At 53.4% G+C, this 17684-nt stretch overlaps 5 protein-coding genes across 7 annotated transcripts in view; 2 read left to right on the top strand and 3 right to left on the bottom strand.

Annotated features, from left to right (window-relative positions):
• The first annotated feature begins 860 nt into the window (after positions 1-860).
• Positions 861-4455, top strand: hnf1a (HNF1 homeobox a). The gene is made up of 10 exons (XM_068738509.1): positions 861-1147; positions 2083-2282; positions 2360-2540; positions 2716-2918; positions 2993-3111; positions 3175-3316; positions 3425-3586; positions 3661-3776; positions 3855-3939; positions 4334-4455. The coding sequence occupies exons 1-10, from the start codon at positions 861-863 to the stop codon at positions 4453-4455; spliced, it is 1617 nt and encodes a 538-aa protein (XP_068594610.1).
• Positions 4456-4483: 28 nt separating this feature from the next.
• On the bottom strand, positions 4484-6638 carry c4h12orf43 (chromosome 4 C12orf43 homolog). 2 transcript variants are annotated; one of them, XM_068738626.1, is made up of 6 exons: positions 6516-6638; positions 6337-6367; positions 5729-5827; positions 5580-5653; positions 5419-5506; positions 4484-5330 (listed from the first exon to the last, which is right to left on the bottom strand). In XM_068738626.1, exons 1-6 carry the CDS (start codon positions 6622-6624, stop codon positions 5081-5083), a joined length of 651 nt encoding a protein of 216 aa, XP_068594727.1. In that variant the 5' UTR covers positions 6625-6638; the 3' UTR covers positions 4484-5080. The 2 variants fall into 2 exon arrangements, with proteins under 2 accessions (XP_068594727.1, XP_068594728.1); XM_068738627.1 differs by having other exon boundaries at positions 5419-5508; positions 5588-5653.
• Positions 6639-8496: 1858 nt separating this feature from the next.
• On the top strand, positions 8497-12013 carry tmem150aa (transmembrane protein 150Aa). The gene is made up of 7 exons (XM_068760884.1): positions 8497-8641; positions 8699-8767; positions 8850-8936; positions 9024-9091; positions 10248-10375; positions 10466-10643; positions 10758-12013. Exons 1-7 carry the CDS (start codon positions 8577-8579, stop codon positions 11057-11059), a joined length of 897 nt encoding a protein of 298 aa, XP_068616985.1. The 5' UTR covers positions 8497-8576; the 3' UTR covers positions 11060-12013.
• Positions 12014-12370: 357 nt separating this feature from the next.
• rnf181 (ring finger protein 181) lies at positions 12371-14465 on the bottom strand. Of its 2 annotated transcripts, XM_068760886.1 has the most exons (6): positions 14462-14465; positions 13442-13584; positions 13232-13368; positions 13042-13157; positions 12878-12952; positions 12371-12814 (listed from the first exon to the last, which is right to left on the bottom strand). In XM_068760886.1, the coding sequence occupies exons 2-6, from the start codon at positions 13525-13527 to the stop codon at positions 12755-12757; spliced, it is 474 nt and encodes a 157-aa protein (XP_068616987.1). In that variant the 5' UTR covers positions 13528-13584; positions 14462-14465; the 3' UTR covers positions 12371-12754. The 2 variants fall into 2 exon arrangements, with proteins under 2 accessions (XP_068616987.1, XP_068616986.1); XM_068760885.1 differs by lacking the exon at positions 14462-14465 and having other exon boundaries at positions 13442-13769.
• Positions 14466-14781: 316 nt separating this feature from the next.
• LOC137893029 (paxillin) overlaps positions 14782-17684 on the bottom strand; it is a 3136-nt gene continuing 233 nt past the window's right edge. The window contains exons 2-6 of the mRNA XM_068738459.1: positions 17607-17680; positions 17023-17196; positions 16863-16944; positions 16634-16782; positions 14782-15965 (exon numbers count right to left, since the gene is read on the bottom strand). Coding sequence (XP_068594560.1) covers positions 15699-15965; positions 16634-16782; positions 16863-16944; positions 17023-17196; positions 17607-17680 — 746 coding nt within the window. The 3' untranslated portion in view covers positions 14782-15698. The remainder of the gene's footprint in view (positions 15966-16633; positions 16783-16862; positions 16945-17022; positions 17197-17606; positions 17681-17684) is intronic.

Below are 17684 nucleotides of genomic sequence, written 5' to 3'. Positions count from 1 at the left end.
GTTTTTAACACATCTGGGTGATGAAGGATCATGAATCACATAAAAAGGCATTACAGGGTCAAATTATGGATTTAAAAATTGAACCCAAAATTAGCCTCCCTTGCCCTAAATGTCCCCCCGTGACCTTTTGTTGGACAGTTTCTAGAACAAATGGACATTTTTGTCCGAAGGTTTGTGGACAGGTTGGATTAAATGGTCAAATTACGGCTTTTAATGCTGAAAATTTAAATTTAATAATTTAAACTGAGACCAAAAATCAACTCCCGGGAGGAGGGGGGGGGGTTGTCTGTGAGGGACAAAAATGTCCAGGATGAAACGAGCGTTAAACTCATTTTCCGGATTGATTTTTTCCCAGATTGAATGAAGGTATAAATCTCGTAGTTTTAATTGTAAAGGCCGACCAGGACGCTCAGACGCGACGCAGCGGCGTCCTCTGCTGGCACACAGGAAGCATCGGGACAGCTTTTATTTTGACATGTTCCACGTCAACATGGACGTCAAAATTCAGACCCGTGAGAAGGTTTCAAGTTTCCGCACAGATAAACACGTTTCCTCTTCCTGTCTGCAGCCCGGTCAACACGCCCGACACCCAATCACGTTTATTTATTGTTTTAGATGCACTTTGGTCCCTGTTGGGGACTGAGGGACGAGGACGAAGTTCACAAGGGCTCATGTAAGGAGGGGGGGGGGGGAGGAAAGGTAGAAAGATTGACCTTTGAGAGCCAAACAGCAGGTGGAGAGCTGAAAGCCGGCAGCTCGGAACGCACCGGGAGGAAAATGAAAGCTGTCCCACGCTGAAGACAAACACAATGAGCGTCAACTGAACCGAGCGGGACGCTGTTGGTTCAGGTGAGGCAGCAATGGAGACGGAGGACAGGGCGGTCAAAGCGGGGCCGAGCCGTCTCACCGCCCTGCAGGAGCAGCTCGTCTGGGCCCTGCTGGAATCCGGACTGTCCCGGGAAGTCCTGGTCCAGGCCGTCGGGGAACTGGAGCGAGACAGGGCCGGCGCGGAGAAGACCGAGAGGGGGGACGGAGAGAGCTCCGAGGAGGGGGAAATGGATTTCCCCCCGCCAATATTCCGAGAGCTGGAGCAGCTGGCCCCGGAGGAGGCGGCCAAACTGAGGGCCGAAGTCGACCATCTCCTCCAGTAAGTATCCATGGAAACAGAGCATTATGTCTCCGTCCCCGTGTCCCAGCAGGACGGAGCGGGGAGGAAACGCCTCAGAAATGGCTTCCTCCCTCCTCCCGCCTCCGAAAGGCTTCTGGGGCGACTTTAAAGAGGGTTGCCCCTTTGCTGGTTACTATTTACCCGCCGCAGCCACGTCCTCACGGAGCCGCCCTGCCCACGTGAGGCTGTCCGGGTTCTGACGGACGGACAGACGGTTCATGACAGACGGCGCTTTAGAAGCAGATCTTTGTGTTTCAACCGGGCCAAAGAAGGGAGGCGAGTTTGATCCGCTCCAAAGGCTGGGCGGTGAGACCCGGACTTTGTCCTGCTGTTCTCTCCCTTATCTCTCTGTCAATAAGAGCTTCAGGTCCACCGTCCGGGGGGGGCACCTGTTTACCCGGTGGCACGCTTATGTGGAGGGGTCGGGCTAGAACCGGGTTTAAAATCTGGAGTCTGGATCAGACAAGAACTAAAAACCTCTGAACTGCATGAATATTTCCTAATGAAAGTGTTATTAAATTTATTTAATTACTCAGAGCAAAATTAAAAACTTTAAATTGATGACTCAATTAATTAATGTAGAGATTTTCCTTTTTTTTTATCCAGATAATAAAGACAAAAAGAAATGCAATTTCAGATTTCTACAAATAAATTTTAAACAGAATAATTCCAACAAAAACAGAGTGAATTAATATTATATTGAAATGTGTTGAAGAAAATTCTAAATGGATCTAAATGTGTATTTGTAGGGAGTAAATCTTTATTTAGCTCCTACATGTTAACAAATCAGATCCAGATGTGGAGGACGGACGGCGCGTCCGATCGGACGCAGACGTTATAAATATTAGAGAAAAGAAAAAGGGCGAATAAATAAAAGCAGAGAAATAAAGGTCGAGCTGTCCTTTGTCTGGTAGGGGGGACCCCTGGCACGTCTCAAAGATGGTGAAAAGCTACATGCAGCAGCACAACCTCCCCCAGAGGGAGGTGGTGGAGTCCACGGGACTCAACCAGTCCCACCTGTCCCAGCACCTGAACAAAGGTACGCCCATGAAGAACCAGAAGCGAGCGTCTCTGTACACCTGGTACGTGAAGAAGCAGAGCGAGATCAGCCAGCGTGAGTACGGGTCGAACCAGCGCCGGGTGCGAGGCCGCCGGCAGACTGACCGCAAAAAAAAAATGCATCGCTTTCAGAATTCACCAACGCCAAGCACGGCCTGGCGTCCGTGGACGAGCAAGGAGAAGACGCCAGGAAGGGACGCCGGAACCGGTTCAAGTGGGGACCGGCGTCCCTGCAGATCCTGTTCCACGCCTACGAGCGCCAGAAGAACCCCAGCAAGGAGGAGAGGGAGGGGCTGGTCGAGGACTGCAACAGGTGAGCCGGAACCCGGTAGAAACCAGCACTTCCTGCATGTTTCACAATAAAAGCATCCGTTTAAGCTTGAAAAGGATTTGCCTCGTTTATTACGTTGTTAGCAACATGCTAACCCTCCCACTTACGGACTCGGTGGTCGAGGGGACATGGTGACGGGTTGCTCCTCCTCCTTCAGGGCGGAGTGTCTCCAGAGGGGCGTGTCTCCCTGCCAGCTCGCCGGCCTGGGCTCCAACCTGGTCACGGAGGTCCGGGTCTACAACTGGTTCGCCAACCGGCGCAAAGAGGAGGCCTTTCGCCACAAGCTGGCTCTGGACGCCCCCTTCACCAACCAATCGGCGTCCTTGTCTCACCCCGCCCTCCCGCCGAGTCCAGAGTCCGGTGAGAGTCAAACCGTCTCGGGTTCGGCGTCGGTTTGCTTGGCTCGGCGACATAACAGAACCTCCCGTGTCCAGGTGTGAAGTACAGCCAGCAGGTCCTGTGTGACGCGGCGTCCTCGGCCAGACGCCTCGTGGCCAGTCCCATTCAGCTGGAGCCCAGCCACACACTCCTCGAGTCGCAGAACCCCAAACAGGTGAGACGGTTTGTGTCCCGGTCCACCGAACCCCCCGTGACCCAGAGTTGCGCGGTGTCCTAGGCGTCCAACAGCGGCCCGCTGCCCCCGGTGAGCACTCTGACCTCGCTGCACAGCCTGTCTGCCCCCCCCGCCTCCTCCCAGAGCCTCATCATGGCCTCGCTGCCCAGCGTCATGAGCCTGGGCGAGTCGTCGCTCCTCATCGGTAACAGCCGCACCGCTCAGTTCAGGTTACTGAAGCCTGCAGGCACGGTAAAGTTAAAGTGTGTGTGTGCGTGTGTGCGTGCGTGCGCGACACGCTCCACAGGTTTAGCCTCCACGCAGCCTCAGTCCATCATCAACAGCGTGGGCGCCGGCTTCACCACCCTCCAGCCGATCTCCTTCCAGCAGCAGCTCCTCGGCTCCGCCCAGCAGCCCCAGAGCATCATGGGTACCAGCCCCTTCATGGCGACCATGGCGCAGCTGCCGTGTCACAGTGAGGCGGCGCCGGCGGCGGCATCGGGTCGGTTCCGTCTGCAGTCGAGACTCACCGTCTGTTGCTCCTCGCAGTGTACAACAAGTTGGACTCGCCCCAGTACCACTCGTCCAGCCTGCTGTCCCAGGCCATGGTCATCGCCGACGGCAGCAGCCTGGGGGCGCTGACGAGCCTGGCCACGGTCCGACAGGTAACCGGGTCCGCGGCGCTGGCCGGCCCGAAGGCGCGGGCGACGCGTCGGTAAAAAGCGTCCTTTCGTTTGGTTCAGATTCTAGCCACGGATCCGGAGGAGCAGACGGACTCGCCTCTACAGGACGACGCTCTGCACCTGCAGGGGGACGCACCTGTCCCAGGTAGGAGGAGCTTCACCGCGGGGGTTAGACAGAATCCAAACGCTTCCTTCTGCAGGACAACGTCCACAAACTTGTGTCTAGTTTTACACGCCGGTAAGGAGGGACAGAAACGCGGAAAGGAAATCCGGAATCGGCCCCTTCGTCCCGAGAAAATCCAAATGGTCCCAAAGACAGTCTCCGCTAAGTAGCCGTCATGTGTCCCCAGCAGGCGGGGACGAAACGATGTCTTATCCCGTCCTCTCGGTCCAGGAACACGTCGTTTGTTCGGCCCGGGGCAGACCCAGACGTGCTTCACACGAGTCGGACCGTTTGTCCCGGGGTCTTCTTAGATTCCGGCGTGTCCGTCCCGTTCGGTCCTGCTCAGAGACTCAACTCCTCTTTCTCCCATCTCCAGCGTCTCCCGAGGGCCTGGAGCTGTATCCTGCATCGGCACAAAGCCAGCTGCACCTCCTTTCTCCCTCACCGACGGACATCAGCTCCTACATTCCTACACAGATGGTGTCTCCGGCCCAGTAGGCTCAGCTGGACCCGGGGGGGGGGGGACGCCGCTCTGGACTGACTCCAGAGACGATTCCGCTCCGTTTCTGAAACTCGACGCCGACGAGAATCGACACGAGGATTCACTTTAAATGTGTTTTTATTAAAACCTCGATATTCGCAGATTGTTCTTTACGTTGAAACGCGGAAGACAGAAAAACCTGCTTCTTCATGCTCGTAAAGGAACAGGGACGCCGGCCGTCGTCATGGCCGTCGTCATGGCCGTCGTCACGGCCGCCGAGAATCAGGTGAAGCTTTAATCCGGAGAAACATTCCTGGACGTTAAAGTTAAAGAAACTCTGGAAGTATTCCCTGACCTGCAGCTGGAAGCAGCAAATCTCCGGCGCTCGGTGCCTCCAGAGTAGGAGACGATGAGCCGCCATGTTGGCGGGGGGGGGGGCTGATGTCATCGCTCGATGCACCTCAGTAGACGTGAAATTAAAAAAAGTCTTGTCTTGTTTGGTATAAATAAAGGTTTCTCCTTCCCGGCGTAAAAACGGGGACGACTGCGTTTCCATTTGTGCGTTTCTGAGCATCAGGAAACAGCCGAGACGCTGAAGCAACCGGCGTGGAACGAAAACCCGACATCCCATAATGAACGGCTTCAGTTCGGGGCGTCGGCCGCTCCGTTTCGCTTCTTCTTCTTCCGTTTCGCTTTGACTTGCTGCTCGCCGTCGCTCTGAGGAGGAGCGCCGCTCCCTTCTGGACTCGGTTTCCTCTTCCTCTTCCTCTTCCTCTTCCTGTGGCTCTCCTCTCCCTCTGTCCCTCCCGCCGGCGGGGACAAAGACGGTAGAAGGTCTCTGATGGACACCGCCGCCTCCTTCAGCCTCTTTTCCATCTCGCCGTCGCTGTCGCTGAGACCAGCAGATAAACGTACGACGTCAAACTGACAGGAAATACAAGCCGACCTTCAAAATGAAAGCAGAATAAAAGAACAAGAACCTCGAGCTGGGAACGGGCCGGCGCTTCACGGGCGCTGGAGGATCGCCGCCAGTCTGTCCCGGGACCGACGTGGAGAACAGACGAAATCCTGCAGGAGGAAACGAAGGAGCGATTTAAGGAGGGAATCTCAACGGAGGCATCGACACAAGGAGAAGCTTCACCTTCATCATCATCATCATCGCTTTCTCCTGCCTTCACACGGAACGGCGGTCCGCTCTGCTGCTCTGTAACACAACTGAGACGGACGGACAGATTAGGTTACGGGGGCGTGTCTTCCCGGGGAAACCACCCCGAGCGTCCAACGACTCACCCGTCCAGGAACGCGCCCAACTTTTTAGCCACGTGTTCCCGGAAGCCTTGCGTGACCCCGAGCTCGTTTCCATCGTGTTCGTGTTGGGCGACGACGACACTGCAGCGAAGCAAGGCACCGTTTAGCTAGCTGGCCAGCTACCATTCATTATTGATTATGGATTAGCTGCGCATTGACACAATCACAGTGTGGAGATATGGAAGAAACTTTCTGCTCCTTTTGAAATATATTTATTGGTTTCCTATATTTGCATAAACTAAACGGGAGATTTTACTGCATTATTCACATTTAATCCAGGATAAAAACCACAAAAGACTCAACCCGGGTCCAGATTAACCCAAAGAAGCTGTAGAATATTTAAAGCATGGGTTTAAATACCTCTTTCCATGAGTGACAATTAAATAAAAGGAGGTTTCCCTTCACTTAGAGGGAGACCTGGTCTAATGTGGTTTTTGATTTTTAAACGTAATGAAATCTGCTTAAACTTTATTTATTTTTTACAGAGTATTATATAAATAAAGGCTTCGAAACTCCTACAGGTTTTACCATATGTGAATGCAGCGAATGTAACGGTACTTGAGGCGCAGTACGCGAGTAAATGTACTCACCGTTTTGACTGTCGCACATCGGCGTCTCCGTCTGCAACAAACGGGACACAGCAGGTGAACCGGAAGCAGCAGCAACCGCGTAGCTTTAGCTAACGTCTGATTAGCATCGAGGCTAAAGTTTCTCCCACTGATGTTCCTCTTCCATTAATAAATGTTCCCCAAACGGAAGAAACGCTCACCTCGCTTCTCGTCTCTCCTCGTCTCCCAGACCGCCTCCTGACATCTCCTCAGCGCCTCGTCGTCGCTGCTGCTGGAGTCACTTAGCATCTTCCCAGAGGGGGCCGCCATTACGGAGCGGCAGTCTGTTTACAGCCGAGGATTCTGGGTAATTCAGTCTGAACTCACCAAACGCTACGTGAATGCAATTAACTCCACACTGACCGTAAACTGACTGATTTAGACTCTGATAGATTAATTTAAGATTCCTCCAGAAATCGAGATTGTTTTATTCGAAAAATAAATTCATTTAAGCATTTATTCATGTCTGCAGTGATTGGACAAGAACTACACGATGATGTCATCATAGTCGCTTCAGAACATCAGAGAAGGAACTGCTTCCGGGTTATATTCTGGATCCGGTTAAAACTGAGTTTCCTCAGCGGAGGTTTGGAATCAGTGACTGAAGTCTTATGTTATTTGTTCTCTCACATGTTTAAACAAAAAATAATTAAAAAGGACTTCCGGGCCACGGCGGAGCTTTTCACTCCAGTTATATTTATCTGACGGGTGACTGACCCAACAGCTCAATTCCTATTACTAAAATGTTTCTCAGATATGCGATTAAAAGACAACTTCTGTATTCTCAATGATGACGTGGCTTAAAAAGTGCATGTTTTGTGAATTCAATTTGTTTGTACACTTTAAATCCGTGTATTGTACGATCCAGCGCGTGCCATTTTATTCTGAAATCTGAACCGGATGTTAATTGCGCGGCCAGGCTCGCAGCGCGTGGGTCCTTATTGTGAAAAGTGCGGCCGGATGTTATTTCCGCGGCTAGCATCAGCTGGTCCTAAACGCTGTTTTTAAAGGGGAACCGAGGCTGGTGCGGTCTGTGGCGGGGCCAGCGGGTTGACGGTAGGTGTGGACTCCGTGTCCCCGTCCCGTCCTCGTCAGTTCCGTCTTCGGAATGTCTCCTGTTTAGCGGAATATCCGCCAGGAAATCCGGTGGCGGCTAACTGTCGGGATAGTTGCTACAGTATAAGCAATCAAGCTAGGCTGTAGCTAACACGGCTAACGGCACCCGGTTTAGCAGAGCAGGTACCGGACTCCGTGGTGGGTCGGAGGTTCGACCCAGTTCGGTGTTTGTTGATTGTAGTGTCGAGTGTTGCAAGAACAGAGGCGCGCAGCAGCGGGGGGGCCACGGCCCCCTACCTCCCTGATCCACACGGAGACGCTGCTGAAATAGTTTGACGTCATTCATTGGTCTGTCTTTTCAAGATGTGACGTCAGAGTGAGGCTGTATTTAAAAACAATTCTGGGAATGAATGACTTTGCTTTAAGTTTACTTTTGACATTTATGAAATAGGAATTATTGGGTGTTTAAGGAAGAGAAGTTGCGTTTAGCTAAATCCGGATGACCTGCTTGAAGATCAGAGGCCAGCGGTGACTTCCGGCTGTCTTCCCGTCCCTCGTCCCTCTGGACAGTCTTCAGTTCGCCGGAGACTCCAGGACAGAATTGCACTTTTTAAAAACCTTTTGAATTCGTTAAGAGACACGAAACGGACAAATCAGGATTCGTGTTTTTCAAAATGGAAACTTTGATTTTAATAAAATCTTCATCGTTGTTTATCTTCCTGCTCCGATGCATCATTTGACCAAAACAAAGATGGCGGCAGGGCCATTGTGAGGGCAGACGCCCTCGGTCGGTCTGACCTTCCTGTGGAAACCCGAGCTCGCCTCCGTTTTCAGGACGCGTTCACCTCAGATCGGGCGTTTTCCCTCTGAGCCGTGGACGGCGTGTAAAATGAGCCTCCCTCCCCCACACCGCTGACCTTGACTGGGGGGGGGGGCACACCTGTCCTGCCTGATACTTCTGTAATCTGTCCATTAACCCTTTATTTACAGCTTCAGACTGACGTCATCGTTCTGCGTCTCGTCCTCGCAGGTCGCTGCCGGTTCGAGGGACGCTGTGGAGCAGAGGATCTGTGCCACCCCCCCCACCCCCCACCCCCCTCCCCATGTGGCCCCCTGCATGTTAGCGGCCCCATCGCCCCCCCGACCCCCCCCCATGCTCCGGCCCGATGACTGCCTGGATCGTCCTGCCCGTCAGCCTCTCCGCCTTCTCCATCACAGGAATATGGATCGTGTGAGTTCCGGCGACGGCCAGCTTGTGTTGCCGTGGCAACGTGACCGGGCGTTAAAGTCAGGTGTGTTTCCACGCAGGTACGCCAATGGCCGTGATGAACCACCACGTCTGTCCCGTGGAGAACTGGTGAGTCATTTCGAGCTCCGTCAGAGGACAGACCTCTGGGGGGGGGGGGGGGGGGGGGCGCCGAACTGATCTTGTGTCCCAGGTCTTACAACGTGACCTGCACAGAGGAGCTGCCCCGGCCAGGATCCCCCAAGACGTGCTGCACCCCCCAGGACATCCCCCTCATCAGGTCTCTGCCGTGACCCGCGTGTCGGCGGCGCTGCCGTCGAGCCGCTCCGGCGTCCATTTAAAGCTGCTTTTTGTCTCCACGCTGCAGTAAATGCGGCTCCTTCCCTCCCGAAAGCTGCCTGTTCAGCCTGATCGGCAACGTGGGCGCCTTCATGGGTACGGTTTGACCCTTGACCTCGTCACATTCTAAATAATGCCGACTCGTGTCCAACCGTAAACAGGAAACGAGAGCCGACATCCTGTCTAAGACGGCAGGAAAACGGTTACCGTAATTGCTGAACTATTATGCGCACCTGTGAAAAAGCCGCACCCACTGAATTAAAAAAAATATATATTTTGTACTAAAATAAGCCGCACATATTCGTAAGCCGCAAGTGCATTGAGACAAATGATATTTAACGGAACACGGCTCGTAACGATATCCGCAGCAGGTCTCCAAGGTGAACAGCCTCTGGCATGTTAGAATAAGGGAAGTCGGCAAATCAGATCCGTAACTTCGGGATAAGGATTGGCTCTAAGGGCTGGGTCGGTCGGGCTGGGGTGCGAAGCGGGGCTGGGCTCGAGCCGCGGCTGGGGGAGCAGTCGCCCCGTCGCCCTCCCCTCTCCGCCCGTCGGAGGCTGCGCGGCGCGCGCGCCCGCCTGGCGGGGTGTCCCCGTTCCCCTTGCCCCCGTGCCCCTCATCCTCCGTCCGCGGGAGCGTGGTGCGGCAGGGGTGGGGACGCCCGGGAGGTCGAGGGGCGGGTTCCTTCCCCGCTACGTGGCGTCGGACGCGCCGCGGACAGGCGGCGGGGACCGGGTACGGCGGTCCGGCGGCGGCGACTCTGGACGAGCGCCGGGCCCTTCTCGCAGATCTCCCCAGCTACGCGCAAGCGGGGCTTTCCCTCCGGGCGGGCGGGCGTTAATTTTGTAACGAAAATAAATAGTCTTCAACGAAACACGGCTCGTAAAGAAAGTGGGAAAATATACGTAAATTTGCCGCGTCGTTGCATAAACCGCAAGGTTCAAAATATTGGAAAAAAGTAGCGGCTTGTACACCGAGAATTACGGTACGCTTCTCGGACCGGGGACGAGAGCGGGTTTGTTCCTTCAACGGGAACAAACGGAACCTTCGCGTTCCCGTTTGTTCCCGTTAAAGGAACAGGCCACGTAAAAATGTAACGCGCGCCGTGACTTCCTCTGGGACTTTGTCCACCAGCGAAGCGTTTCCTGCTCCGGCTGACCTCGGACGAGGCTCCCCGCCGGCTCCTGGGCGGGTTGTCGGTTCGGTTCCCGCGCTCCGTCCCGCTGTAACCCGGTCTCTCGCATCCTGCAGTGGTGATGGTGTGCCTCCTCCGCTACGCCCAGGTGATCGAGCACAGCCAGAGCTGCTGGGTGAACACCAGCGGCCTGGTGTCCGGCTGCACCAACGCCGTGGGGCTGGTCATGGTGGGGAACTTCCAGGTGACCCCCCGCCCCCGCCCCCCCCACACCGTCTTGCTCCTCGGACCGGGGACGACGGCGGGTTCTAACCGAGCCGCTCCGTTTCCTCAGGTGGATCACGCCAAGTCGCTCCACTACGTGGGCGCCGGCGTGGCGTTCCCGGCGGGCCTGCTGTTCGTGTGCCTGCAGTGCGTTCTGACCTACCGGGTTGCCATGACGGCGCTCGACTACTGGATGGCCCACCTCCGGGTGGCCCTGGCGCTGGGCGCCATGGTGTCCCTGGTCCTCAGTATCCTTCACGTCCCGGTTCGGGTTCTGATCCCGGCGCCTTCTGTCGGACCCGTTGGGCGTCGACGAGCCCGCGGCTCGCCGGTTTCCGGTTTCCTTAACGCTCTCCTCCCAGGCGGCGTCTTCTTCATTCACGAGAGCTTCGTCCTGCAGCACGCCGCCGCCATCTGCGAGTGGGTCTTCACCGTGGACATCCTGGTCTTCTACGGCACCTTCACCTACGAGTTCGGCACCGTGACCGGCGAGACCATGATGGCGGGCCTGCAGCAGAGTCTCCGCCACGGCTCGGGGGTGCTGATGGGCACCAGGGCCCGGGGGTCGACGCTGAGCGGGACGACCAAGGGTCTCAAGTCCCCGGGGGGGAGCAGCACGTCCACGCACCTCAACTGCACCCCGGAGAGCATAGCCATGTTGTAGCCGCTCGCCGGGAGGACAGAGGACACGCCCCCCCCCCCCCCACACACACACTATCTGGAAGGGTTTTCCCGCTCTTCCGTGAGCTACTGAATGTGTGGAACCGGAATGGGGACTGGAGCCGGAATGTTTTCCAAGATGGCGGCGCAGCTCTTGAATTTGTTTGTCGTTTGTTTTTTAATTGTGCATCACTTTTTACGTTTCCGCTCCAGCGCGTCGATGGCGCGTCTGTGTCCGTCGGCACGGCACACTTTGAACGAGAAAGCTTTATTGTTCAGGTGGCGCTCGGAAACACTGAATGTAGTTCCGGTCGTTCTAGTTCGTTTCCTCGCTGGCCCGTCAGAATTCATCCGCCTCAACTATCGGATCTATTTACACGAGCTTAAGGTCAATTTCAAATATTTTTAAAAACGATTCCACGAAATCTGTCATTTGAACGGTTATCCTTTTCACCGAGTTCAGGAAGGCTTCGCTTTGGGTTGTAACCGTTGGCGACGACAGCTCGAGTGTTACGGCGTCACGGGTTTCGTTATTGGCTCCAACGCCATCGGCATCGGTCGCGATGCCTTTTTCACCGTCGGACACGGAGCCCTATTCTAAAGACCAAATGAAACAGAGATTTGATGTTCAGACTATGACCCCGGAGCCTGACGTTTTCAAAGCGGGGCCCTTGGGGGCGGGGCCTTCCTTGAGTTTGGGTTGTGACGCTCTGTGCCATAAACTTCCGGACCGAAGCCTGTTCCTGCCGATGTGCCAAAAAAAAAGATCCATCAAAACCAGAAAGGTCGAATCAAGGTCACTGGATTCTTCGTCAAACTGGCAGCAGCAGGCTTCCGTAGTTCAGCGGCGCCGTTGGAGGTTTCTGTACCAACTAGTTAATTAGTTGGGCGGCAGGTCGCCACAAAGTGCTCCATCCGTTAACCGGTCACCTACCTCGTACCTCTACGGCAGATTGATGCTGGGAAACGTTCATGTCGGCGTCTTTGTCGTCCTCCTACGGAAGCCCCGGGGGAGGACTCAGAAACTAAATCAAATGTCTCGTTTCCTGGATTCGAAGCGTGCGAGGAGGAGAAACCCGGCCCCAAAAGAGCATTTTTATTTCCTTTTATAAATCCTGTAAATATGTATGATTTGTTTATTATTTGGGTATTTTGATTTGACAGATTTATATTCAAATATGAATTAAAAAACACTAAATTTAATCTCGTACGAGTTTCTTTTACGTGCAGAAAATGTGTTCAGTGAAAGAGGACACGACTAGCACCAAATTAATACGTTAAAAGTTTCAATCCTAAAAGTGAAAAATGAATCACGTGATGTTAGAGGGGTCATATTACACGACAAGCTACACAGTTCAAAGGAAAAGCGACACAGTTCAAAGGAAAAGCTACAGTTCAAAGGAACGATTCATCCAAAACCGATTGATTTTCAATGTGAAAGCTGCGAAGCAGACGTCACCTCTACTCCGATGACGATGATGATGATGATGATGATGATGACGATGATGAGGGGGTGCAGAAGGTTCCATGATAGAAAATCCATGACATGAACTGGGAAGAGGAAGAACTCGAGACCGGGTCGTGTAAATAACAACCCGAGCTTCTCTCAACGCCGGACTTCGTCTCCTTGATGCTCGTGGCGTGCTCCAGACCGAATCCGTGAGGCGGACGCTGATGGAATGGCCGCCGCGGCGTCCGGTCATGTGTACATGGCTCCATGGAGGCCCTCCAGCCGGTGCTCCCTCTGCTGCCTCCTCTCCTGCAGAGCAGGAAAACCACGTCAGATAAAAGGAGGCCTTCGAACCCGCATCCACGAGCTCACCTTGTCCTTCTTGAACTCCTCGTACTCCGGATTGTCAGTCGGTAATTCCAGTCGGCAGAGCGGACAGGAGTTTGTCTGTCGTCAAAGAAGAAGAAGAAGAATTGACATTTCTCCATCGAACTGGACTTAAATTGAATCCAGGATGAGAAATGGGCGTTCCGGACCTTCCCCAACCAGGGCAGGATGCATCCCGAGTGGAAAAGGTGTTTACACGGCATCTCCCGGACCGACTCCAGTTCCTCGAACTCCAGCAAACACACGGGACACTTCAGGCCTCTGTCTGCAGAACAAGCCACGTGAAACCCCGCCCCCTCCCCGAGGAACGCTGGGATATTTCAGGAACGTTCCGTTCACCTGCTTGCTCCGGAGAGACGATGACCACCGTGAGCGTCTGGACGGCGGTTTTGGCGGCCGGAGGAGGAAGACGCTGGTCCCAGTCCGACGAGTCGAACGGCCCGGAGTCCACAAGGTCCAAACCCTGCATCAAAGACCTGGACAGACACGCCGGCGTTCAGCCCCGGCGTGCGTGTGTGTGTGTGTGTGTGTGTGTCCCCCCGGGTTCACCTGGCCAGTTCAAGGTAGGCATTCTGCCGGTACTGCTCCTCAGCGTTGGTGGGCTCGCAGTCGTGTTCGTCAAAGTAGGACGCCATTTCTGTTCGGCCAACGTCCGCATCCCCGTCCGCGTCCCCCCGTCTGCGTCCCCCCGTCTGCGTCCCCGTTGCATGAAGACACCGAAACAGAATCACCCAAAGACACAAAGTCCACATGGACGCGAGTTTTAGCGCCTCACCGGAGGTTCAGCAAACCTCTGAAGGTTCACGCAAACGCATCGTTTCATCTTTCACTAAAAGCTTCTCGTGTTTCAGCCCGGTGGCGATTATTACCCGACATCGTTCACACCCCCCCCCCCCATAAACACACGAGCCACCGAAACAACACGACAGTCCACACGGCTTCAAACCTGTTCGACCATCAAACAGTAAACCTGCAACGTTCATCAATAAAACTACAAATCAAAACCTCTTCCTCCTCTAAACATGGACGTGCAGCAGCTTCTGATCCAGTTTATGATTTCAGGTGAGTCCAAAGGGTTCGCTTTGAATGCCGAGCTAGATGGAAACAGAGGGACCGGGTCTCAGGGGGGGACCGGGTCTCAGGGGGGGGACCAGGTCTCAGGGGGGGGACCGGGTCTCAGGGGGGGGACCGGGTCTCAGGGGGGGACCGGGTCTCGTGGGGGGACCGGGTCTCGAGACGTGGACAGACTACTTTCTTAAACTTTATATAATTTTGGCTAACAGAACCGCCTCACTATCGCTGACGTCACTTTACCCGCCAGAAACGACTCCTTGATTAATGAAACGCAAACAGATTTAAGTGACGTAAAAACCTGTCATCGCATTTTCCCACCAAACTCTGAACTTAACAAAAATAAATACAAAGAAAATGTCCAACAAACGAATCAACGTTCGGGACAAAGCGGAATAAAAGTTGCTCCTGCTTCGACATTTATTCCGACAGCGTAAATATTCCTTAAGTTCTAGAAAAGAACAAACTATTCGTGATTCTGGGTCGAGCTGTACCTACCGGAAACGCCAGCGATGATAAATAAGTCATTCTTCCGGGTATGACGACACAACCACGTGACATTTTTGTCCAATTACAGGATCGACTCATCTTCTTCGGTGGTATTCAGAAACTTTTTTCAAAAAATGTCGCTGATCCGCCTTTTATTAGACTAAATAGACTAATAATTATTATTTTAAAGTTAATGAGTATTAATCAAAAGTTTTGGGGAAGACAAATGTAACCATGGAAACAAAGTGATACATAAAAAGGTTTTAATAGAAAAAGATTTCATTTTATGGCCGATGAGTGAAGCTTCTGTGTTAAAGTGTGAAGTTGGGGGGGGGGGCTCAGCTGGAGTCACAAATGAAGCAGTTTGATACCAAAACAGAATTTATTTGCGTAACTGGACTGGACTTGAGAAATTATTACTATTACTCACTCTTCAGAACTATCGGCAGTCAAAATGAAAAGAACAAACGAAGAGACTCAAACGTGAAGTTTTGGCCTTGGTTAAATCAATAAATCAATAAAGTTCAACGACGAACAGAAAAGATCTGAGGCTCGAGATTCCCTGAACGAAAGGCCCGACGTCTCTCCGCCACACGAACACAGCCGACCTGCCGGTTCTACAGTACGTCACCGTGTTCCACCACGGTTCTGACAGGCTGTTGCCGTGGCAACGCCCCGTCTGAAAAGGCACCGACGGTCCGGTCAGAAACGATCTGAACTCCACAGTTGCATAGTTATCAAAATATCACAGCAAATCTATTGTTGAGTTTACTTCCATAAGTGAACATTCGCTAGCCCCGCCCCCTTCCGTGAGCGGTCGTTAACGTGCCGACGCGTCGGCGCTTCGCTTCCGACGCGTTTACGTCATCGGCTTTGTAGAAACGGTCGCGTCCTAAAAGCCGCAGGTCACCGGCTTCCTGCCGCTGCTCCGATTGGTCTGCGTTCTAAAAACAACTTGCTCAGCCAGTGAGCAACGGCGTGCACGAGCGTCCCGTGCACGAGCGTCCCGTGCGTTTCTACAGTGTTCACTAACAGTTCACCGCCGCGTACAGAGATCAAAGGCAAGATTTGAATTCTACGAGGATTACACATTTCAGGATAAAAGAAAACGTCCGTCGGTGTCGATTCGGAGAACCTCCTTTTCTGACATTCGTCAGTCTGAACAGGAAGTCGTTTTAGTCATCGTCCCCCCGCCCCCCCGCCTGCGCTACCGACACCGGCCCGCGCGTGGCGCTGTTGGAGCGGTCTAACTGAACAGCTTGACGAAGCAGCCGTGGCAGTACGGCTTGTCGTTCTGCTCTTTGAAGGTCCCTTTGTTCAGCTGCTTCAGGCAGAAGGCGCAGACGAAGTGCTCCGGGTGGAACTTCCGGGCCATGGCCGTGATGCAGCGGCCCGTGATGGGCTTCTGGCAGCCGGAGCACAGCGAGCCGCGCCGCTCGTGGTAGTGGACTTCACAGTAGGGCTGGCCGTCGTGCTCGAAGAAGCTTCCGTTGACGAACGGGGTGAAGCATTCCTGCAACACAAGCAGAGCGGCGTGCCTCAGCGACGGCGGGGATTCCGTTACGTTCATTAGCGCAAGAAGAACAAACGGTAACGGGTCACGTAAAGTATCGAACCGGTTCGGTTCGGTCCACTTTATTAAAGCGCGCCGGGCGAAACTACAGTCCTGGGCGAGTTTCCGCACGGACGCCTCTCAGTGTCGGACACCATTGAGGGAGGGGGGAGGGGCGCAGGAAGCTCGCGGGCACATAGCAAAACTAGCAACGCGTTAGCTCTGTAGCTAGCGAGCGGGGTTTCTCCTCTGCCGGAGACGTTGTCACGGCAACCAGATCTGCGCCGTCTGCAGATAATGTGGAGAAGTTAATCTTTCTAGCCAAAAACTTTGAGCTTGAATAGTTAGTAGTAGTACTAGTAATCGTAGTACTAGTTACATTTATCATTCAGGCTGCCAAGTGTTCAAAGTTTACTTAAAATAAAATCGTTTTGAAAACTGTCTAATTTATTTTAAATATCACCCAAAAAGCGACGCACTTTTATTTACACAAATTCTATTGTTTGCATTTTTTTAAAATAAAAATATTTTAAGTAAAAAAAAAAATCTGCCTTTTTTGTATTAAAAATTAACCGAACCGAAATAACCCGAATAAACAGACCCCCCCTGATTACGAGCGCGGTACCGACCCTGCAAACGAAACACTCGGGGTGCCACAGGCTGCTCAGCGCCGAGATGTAGTTCTCCAAGATGGCGCGGGCGCAGCCGCCGCACTTCGGGGCGAACATGTCAAAGTAATCCTTTCTGCAGTACGCTTTTCCATCCTTTTCGTGGAAACCTTGACGGGGTGACAGGCAGGAGAGGGTTAATGATCAGATGCTGCAGGGTGTCGGGTTTCAAGAAAACCTTCTTCAGTACCTTCCGGGCCGAAGAACGATCCGCACTGAGCACAGAAGAAGTGTTCAGGATGCCAAGTTCTGTCCAGCGCCGTCACCACTTTCTGCACACACAACATTTTTGATTGGCTGAGTGCGGCGTGCGACGACGGGGGGGGGGCGGGGCCACGGCGGGGCCTCACGTCCAGTATGGGTCCGTTGCAGTAGTAGCAGCGCGGGGAGAACAGGTTGTGGTAATCCTTCTCGCAGTACGGCTGCCCTTCCCGCTCAAAGAAGTTCCTGGAGCCGATCTCGTCCTGGCAGTGCGTGCACACGAAGTGTTCGGGGTGCCACGTGCGGCCCATGGCGGTCACCACCTGCACGGACGCAAAGGGGGGGGGGTTCTGATTCTGCCTGTGGAAGGGCTGGATGGATTTTAATGTTAAAAACAAAACCCCATTTATTTATAATGGAGGCTTTAAAATAAATCCTGTCCTGTAAAATCTGCATTCAATTCACTCCCAGTCACGAAGGGGTCCGATCTGAACCATCAGGAAACACGTCTTCTGGTTCTGATCCAGAATGAGGTAAGGAACAAATATTACATTTAAACATTAAACCCATTTATGGATTAAGAATCAGTTAAAAATAAACAAACTCTGATTCACTTTGACTTTTCATGTTGGATGAACAATCTAGAACCTTCTGGTTCTGATCCAGATCACCGTGTGGATCCAGTTAGGAGGGGAGCGAGCAGCTTGGGGGGGGGGGGGGGGGGTCTGCTCACCTGTCCCACGATCGGCTTACAGCAGGCGCCACAGACCCCTTTAGCGACCGTCTGGACGCCCAGCTTGTTGAGGTCTGA

The sequence above is a fragment of the Brachionichthys hirsutus genome, chromosome 4, assembly GCF_040956055.1.
Source record: "Brachionichthys hirsutus isolate HB-005 chromosome 4, CSIRO-AGI_Bhir_v1, whole genome shotgun sequence".
Taxonomy (NCBI): domain Eukaryota; kingdom Metazoa; phylum Chordata; class Actinopteri; order Lophiiformes; family Brachionichthyidae; genus Brachionichthys; species Brachionichthys hirsutus.
This window is presented reverse-complemented; position numbering and strand designations above follow the sequence as displayed.